The following is an 8502-nucleotide window of genomic DNA, read 5'->3' on the forward strand; positions in this document are numbered from 1 at the left end:
ATATACACATACATAAATAAGGAATTTTTTTCGCAATAAGTTTATTATAGTTTTTTAAGATTAAATTTGGGAAATTTGGGGGGATTATTAATATTTAAGATTGATTGCGTTGAAAATCCGACAACCATCGGCTCGCAATTATCATTTTTGAAATCAATTCATTTAAATATATATAATAGTTGAATATATATAATAGTTCAACATTTTAACATTCAGACTATAGTGGCGTTTCGTATTTAAAGCAAAGTATTTAACATAAATTGTCTTGTTTCCAATTTTATTACATGTATAAGAATAGTAATATCACATTTTTAATTCAAATTTCTATATATTTTATATTTAAAAAATTAGCATGATACTATTCGATACAGCAACGTTTCAGCTTTAAGAATCTGTTATTTTAATTACATTACATGATTTTTAACGGAATTATGAGCAATCAAAGTCAGAATGTTCCTTTTTATTTAACTCGCGAATAATTCAAGAACAAAAAATCGTAGAAATATTAAAAAAAAAAAACGATTTTGTAAAGAAAACTCCAAACTTTCATGATATAGATAGTCGAAAATTTTGACAAATTTTTTTTGGCACATGACAGATCCACAAAGTGAGAAAAAAAATTTCTCTTTTTTTCAGCTCGTAGTTTTCTATATATAAAAATTACAAAACTCACATAAATTAAAAAAGTATAGTAACCATTCAAAAATAGAGATTTCGAGCGCCCTTAAAGCCCTTTTTTAAATTTAAATTTTGATCATTTTAAACGAAAGATATATAAGATATTATATAATTTTGAGTTAACAAAATATCGCAGAATTTTTCCTCCAACCCAATACAACATACTAAAAATCCTGATTGCCAGCGGATTTGGAAAACATTTCAGCTTTAAAAAACTGATCAATAATGCGGTTTTCAAAAAATGTCTCAGAAAGTATTCATTTTATCGAAATAAAGATTATTATCAAAAAAAAACTGATAAAATTACAATTTCATTTTTTTTTAAAGTATATCATACGATCAATGCTTTCTGTAATAGAATTTGTCTAAAAATGTTGTATTTTTGGTCATTTTAACAATTCAAACATTTTTTCATAAATATCTCAGATTCAGTTACTTTTACGTACAAAATAATACTTATAAATATTGAAAATTATTAAATTTCATAATATAATTATTAAATTAATATAAAATTATTAAATTTCATAATATAAAATCATTTTTTATTCATCCTCGTATGATCAATAGTTTCCAAGATATTTCCGAGATGAGTTTATTTACGTAATCCAAAAAGAATATTTTGCTTTTGTTATTTATACCCGCAGCGGATAATGTATTTTAATGATATAAACAAGTAAATTATAAATTCTTATTATACGTATAATAAGCTTATCCAGAATTCTTTTGTCAAAATTTATTTCGATTAAATATCTCAGAAACTAAACATAATAAAAAATTTAATGATAATTTTATATATTTGATTTGTATGAGCTTTCGATTGCGCCTAGTCCGATTAAGTATACTCCGATAATACACTCAATCTTGGGAGATCTCGAGATCTCTTAAGGATATATTAGACGTAATCCTTGTAAAAAAATTAAAAATTAATTTGGAAGTCTGTTTAATATTTACACTTCAAATAAACATACATTTATATACATATAAAAGTTTTGATTAAAATTATATTTTTATTTAATAATAAATTTTTGTAATTTATTCATTTTATTTATTTTATTAATGTTTTTATTGTTAAAAATTTAAATTTAAAAAAATTTACATTTTTCTTTTATAAGTAAGTTTATAAGTAAGTTTATAAGTAAGTTTATAAATAAGTTTATAAGTAAATTTATTTAAATAGCCAAAATAATTTATGCAAAGTTTCATTATGATTCATTGATTAGTTATAAAAATATAGAACAAATAAATATTTTGTTAAAAGATTGAGATTTTTTTATTGTATTTATTTTATAATAAATTTCCATATATTTTTATTATAGAGCATAGATTACAAAACTATACTTATTAAAATAACTTATGATCCAGATAATAAACCAAATTACCAAATTTGTCGTATTATTTTAAATGTGATTTAGTATATACAGTATGTATAGTAATAATCTGTAATTTTTTCATAATTTTATCATCTTGAAAATATGTCTAAAACATTCTTAATCCAAAAAGATTATTTGCGTTATTTTCCAAGTTTTACACTGACACATACATAAACATGGCAGTTTATCATTCAAGAGGCTTCTATAATGTCTACATATAATATTACTAAAAAATATGCAAGATATAAAAAGTATAAGTGAATATTACATACACAGTCTAATATTTAAAAATATACAGGGTGTTTGATCATTAACGATAAAACTCTTGCATAGCGACAGAATAGACAGATTAAACTGAGTCGAAAAGTCCTCTATCATTTTGTAATTTTCGTAATAGTTAACAAGATATTAATTTAAAATTTTCAGAATTTCTTTAATATTTTCTCTTGATAAAAATAATTGCCAAGAAAATGCAGTACTAAAAAGTTAATAAAAAATTCTGAAAAAAATTCTTAGAGAAGAAAATAAATAATTTTTATATCTTGCTATTTTTCTAAGTAAAGTTGATAGTATTTGAGTAAAAAATTATTGAAGACCAATATTCGGCAATTTTTAATAATTAATATCTTGTTATTGTGAGAATTGCAAAATGGTACAGGACCTTTCGATTCAGTTTAATTTATTTTGCTGCTATACGAATGTTTTATCGTTAATTATTAGACACCCTATATAAAATATAATCGTAGTCGTCCGAATTCATTCGACGTCATCCGGCGTCGTCGACGCCGATCGATGCCAACGATGATACTGAGAAGACTTCAGGCGAGAAATTAATAAATGCCAGCAATATCAGCGAATTAATAGATCACAAAAGAATCACATCATAAACGACTTATTTTTACTAATTTGTTTCATATATTCATCTGTTTTATATTTCAGTATTGTCAACTCCAGCTGAGGAGCCAAATTAAAAAAATAATTTATAATTAGTTTATGTTATCCGTCAGCCATTTTTTCAACAGCTATTTTGTAGCACAAAAATACAAATTATGAAAATCTTATAAATATATATTGATTTGCTGATTATTAATTATTTCGAATTTTTCTATTTTGGATCTGCTGTTTTGAATTTTTTACATTGTATTTGACCCTAAAAATCTTAATCTTCAGTATACGAGTACATAACGGAATAACAAAACTAATTTTCAAAGTTGCACGTTTTTTATTTATTGCAAAATTATTCAAAATTTTGTAATTTTTTTCGACTCTCTTGCCAAAAAATTCTTGTTTTTCAGTCTTTAAACTATCAATTAAAAAAAAAATAAAGTAAAATCGATGCATTATAATCCGAGATACAAGCAAAAGAAAATGTTAGATTAAAAATATCCGTTGTATATGCATAGGGATTATTTTAGGTTGTGTATTGAGAGTTAATATTCACATTTTCATGATTACTCTCTAAATCTAAATCAATGGATAATCATTAATTAGCCAGTGGCACATTAATTTCAATCTTCCAATACAAGATTAGTATCACATAATAAAATTGCAACCGACATTTCAAACGATACGTCAAGATGAATTGACACAATATTAAATATTAGATATTCTAAGGAACAATTTGTTTTAATTTATATCTTATGAAAATTGTGAATCAATGTTTATGAACTGCTTTGTTTCCCGTTGAGCGTATTGATTACTGCATTTCTGTCAATCTGCGAGTGACTTACTTTCAACGACGTATTATATTTCTACTTTGCGATATCAACAATTAGGTACTATCAGAATTAGTGGTCTAAATAAATCCGTACTTCTTGAAGTTATATCTCCGAAACTATTGATAAAAAATATAAAATAAAAATATAAATCGACCGCCAAATTCAAGGGAATATTATCTGTTAAGAGATTAGAAAGTGTCGTTATTCCAGATCGTTTAATAGTTTATAGACCAATTTTCAGTCAAAAAATCGTCGCAGAAAACTCTTCAATAATTATATCTTAAATAAAAATTGACAGAAAAAGAAGAAAAAGAAGCATATTATAGGAAATTTTATAAGCTTTAATTTGTGATATATTTTACTTTTTACGTAAGTCCTTTAAAAACTAAGAGATATTTATATATAAAAAGTTACGGAAAACATGTTTTTTTTTTTAAAAATGTAGAAAAAAGGCAATTGTTTTTGAAATTATTTTCTCAAAAATACATTTTTGAGAGTTATACATAACTAGGATTGGATATAAACTTTGAGAAAAATGCGAATATTATTTTTTTCAATTCGATTATATATCTGTATTGATAAGTAAACTCATATTTTAACGTAAATTGAGGGTCCCATATTATCTTTAAAATACTATATCTCTCAGGAACTATTGAACTGATCGCACGAAGCTAAACAAAATTTCAAGCTAATTCCAAAAGCTTTGAGTTTACTGTTTATGTACATTTTTCGCATACGATAAGTCACAAGTTATTCATTGAAATGTATTACAATTTGGAAAAATTTATTTATATTTCGGCAATTATTCATCGAAGTTCAATAAAGAACGATTTTATAGAGAATTTAAAAACTTTTCGATTCGATAATATTGTAAGTGAGTAAGTTTTTATGTAGGAATAATCGAATCGAGATATTTACATAAAAGATTAAAAAAGTTTTGATCAAAAGTAAAAGGAAATATTCATAAAATGTTTTGGAAACTATTTAGTTGTACATACAAGGATGAATAAAAACGATTTTGTAGGGAATTCAGTAACCTTCAATTTTTATAAGAAATATTTTGTACGTAAAAATAGCCAGATCTAAGATATTTATGAAAAATCATTTCATTTTCGAAATAACCAAAAACTACATTAATAACAGAGATAAAAAGATTCGAGGGGATAAGCACTGTTCAAAGTGCGCAAATTGTTCAAGAATATCTCTCAATATTCAAATTAAATTATTAAATTATTAAAGAAACCGTAGAATAAACATAATCGTTAAAATGATAATAATGAAAATAATGACGATAATTCGTTTTCTTAGTTTTCTAATCTTCTTCAGCGAAAAATATACGCAAAAAAATATACATAAATTAATATTGCTCATTATCTACGCATATAAAATTAGAAAATGTAAATCTATTCTTTGCAGTCTCCAGGGAAGCCAAACTAAATTCTCTATCGAGAATACATTCTCCCATGCCAGTTACAAGGCTAGATGGAAATCATAAAATTATCTTTAATAACAAAATTAAATAAATATTTTAACATGGAAAAATTACTGTATAAAAAAACTTATCCATAATGGAAATTGTTAATCCAAAGTCTTGATAGTAAAGATGTCACATTAGATTTTTTAGTCAAATTATAAAATAATAAATGAAATAATAAAAAATAATTAAAAAATAGTATGGAATAACGTGTCGACCATACATCGTCAAACAGTAAAATGAGACAATTCGTGACAGCTCGCTGATCATTTAAAAGTCAAGTTCGATGTCAATAATAAAAACAAACTAAGAGTTAAAATAATTCAAATATATTTGGTTTAGCAGTTCTGTCTATTTTCAAGTTTATTTCATTTATTTTCAAATTTAGAAACATCATCAAAGACACTGTTTCCGTTGTATCTTTCTACAATATGAATAAATTGAGTAACATTATCGCAAAAAGATTCATTATCCGCGAGTTATAAGAAGAACGTCATCTATAAACTTTCCATTATCCGTGAGTTGTAAGAAGAACGTCTATAAAATTTCTTGTAAAGACTGTGATGCAACTTATATCGGACAAACAGGGAAGCAATTGAAAACGAGAATCTCTGAACATAGATCTCATATTAATAGAATACAATAACACATTCGGTAATTACGGATCATAGTTATGATTTCTGTTGGGAAGACATTAAAATATTGAATAATAAGCGGAATTATAATAAGAGATTGATATCAGATGATCAATATATTGGGTTGGAAAGTTGGTCTGGAAAGTTCGTGCCGATGTTGAAAATTGAAACGCAGAAGATTTAAATTTTAGTTTACATTTATTAAATTATATAGGTTAGTCGGTACGGATAACCCAATACAACAACAGAATACTAGCATAAATTTGAAAACAGATACAGAACTGCTAAACCAAGCATATTTGAATTATTTTAATTTTTAGTTTGAATAAATAGTTTGAAAATTATTTTAATTTTAATTTTAGTTTGTTTTTATTATTGACATCAAACTTAATTTTTAAACGATCGGCGAGTTTTCGAATTATCTCATTTTACTGTTTGACGATGTATAGTCGACACGTTTTCCGTACTGTACATTTCATTTATTATTTTATAATATTATTTTATATTATTTGACTAAAAAATCTTTAACTGTTTGACATCTTTACTATCAAGACTTTGGATTACCAGTTTACATTAAGTTCTTGCAGTTTTCATTATGGGTTTTTTGTACATTCATTTTTCCATGCTAAAATATTTAATTTTTTAAATTTTGTTATTAAAAGCATCAACTTTGTGATTTCCGTCCAGCTTTGTAACTGGCATGGGAGAATGTATTCTGGACAAAGAACTTAGTTTGGCTTCCCTGGAGACTGCAAAGAATAGATTTACATTTTCCAATTTTGTGCGTAGATAACAAGCAATATTAATTATGTATAAACATTTTGTGTATATTTTTCGCTGAAGAAGGTTAGAAAACTAAACGAAACGTTAAAACGAATTTATTATTTTAATGATTATGTTTGTTCTATGGTCTCTTCAATAAATTTAATTTGAATATTGAGAGATATTCTTGAACAATTTGCGTAACTTGAACAGCGCTTATTCTTTCGAGTCTTTTATCTCTGTTATTACTTTTAAGTTAGGAAATTGTAACATTTTTTTTTCGAATTTTTGTAATACAACATTAATTAAATTCTATCATGGAAAATATTAATCGAACGACCTTAAAAAAAAAAACAAAATTATTCGTAACTTTATCAGCTTTCTGTTTAATAATGATTTTATTTTAATAAAATGAATACTTTCTGAGATATTTTTGAAAAACCGTATTTTTGATCAGCTTTTTGAAGTTGGAAAGTTTTCCAAGTCCGCTGGCGATCAGGACTTTAGTATAATACGTCATTTCAAACAACTTCTCGTAAACAAATTTTTTATGACAATTTTATCTCTAAAAGATCTAATTTTCCTAGGTTATTACATTTCTTCTATTCATAATTCCAATACTGAAATAAGACAAAGTATTTTTCTATTTCTTTTACTTTTATGGTCATCTTTACTTTTATGGTTCTTTAAGAATTTAAAAAAAATATAATTATAATAAATTATGTGATACAAATTTTTAGATCAAGAGAATAAATCTAATTAAATAAAAATTCATATATTCAATAAAAGTGAGATCTTAGTACTTAAATATTTCTTGTGTGAATTTATGTATATATCTGATTCTGCATATCGTGTGCCGAAATTTTTTTTTTTCGATCTTGAAATGCCATGCCATCATGAGCAGAAGCAGAATAATATTACTTTATTAAATATTAATGGCGCATATATCTAATAATTTATAGTTATACTCAAGCAATTTAATAATCTTTTATGCTAATAAGCATCTAATAAAGATATAATTATAAATTGATATGTGTGCCATAAGTGTCGGACTCATAATATTTTTGTTTATATGAAGAAAATATTTAAAAAATATTTAGATAAGATTTAAAATGTAGCGAATTACTTAACAATCTGTGAGGATCAAACAAGTCTTACGTACTTCGTAGGACAGTGTAAGCGCCGTTTTCTCCTGCTTCAGCTGTTCGGCTCGGTGCTTATGTTGCAACAAATTTCGTGACGACTCCTCCATTCTGCAACAACAAATCAAAACCGTCAGCAAAAGGAAGCTCATAGATTTTAATTCCCGATGAAAAGATTCTAATTGAATGAGTCATTGAAATCATTCTCGTAGTCTCCTTGGTAGTTTTCTATTGTGCTGAGAAATTTATTTGCTCTCTCGTCAACTTTGCCTTAATTCTGAAGAATCTCGCTTTCGACAAAAGGGATTCCATTCTCACAAAATGAACATGATCTTACAAAGATCTCTTTTTTTATTACATTTCCTCTATTCTTTTAACACTCTCTCTATTCTTGTCTCGTGTTCACTCAATGCCATAACTTTTTAAAATCATATGAAAATGGCTACGGTTGTCAGGACTAAAAGTCATCCATTCATGTATTTTTTGGTTATAAGAATTATAGTATGATTGAGATAACTGTAAGATTAGTATATATCTTAACGGTTATGGCTGTTAAGATATGCCCATTTTATGGTTATCACCAACCATTTTACGGTTATAACCGTAACAAATATATTGATGGGCGAAAATTATCATTATTTCCGATGTGGTAATCGTAACATTTTTTTCTGTGCATAATTATATAAATTACTAAATTTAATTATAAATAATTATAAATATAAT

At 25.3% G+C, this 8502-nt stretch overlaps 1 protein-coding gene across 1 annotated transcript in view; it reads right to left on the bottom strand.

Moving 5' to 3' along the window:
* Positions 1 to 8502, bottom strand: part of LOC108692568 — a 412667-nt gene that overhangs the window by 31291 nt on the left and 372874 nt on the right. The window contains exon 7 of the mRNA XM_018200878.1: positions 7800 to 7890. Coding sequence (XP_018056367.1) covers positions 7800 to 7890 — 91 coding nt within the window. The remainder of the gene's footprint in view (positions 1 to 7799; positions 7891 to 8502) is intronic.

Source organism: Atta colombica, unplaced genomic scaffold, assembly GCF_001594045.1.
Source record: "Atta colombica isolate Treedump-2 unplaced genomic scaffold, Acol1.0 scaffold77, whole genome shotgun sequence".
In the NCBI taxonomy this organism is placed as follows: domain Eukaryota; kingdom Metazoa; phylum Arthropoda; class Insecta; order Hymenoptera; family Formicidae; genus Atta; species Atta colombica.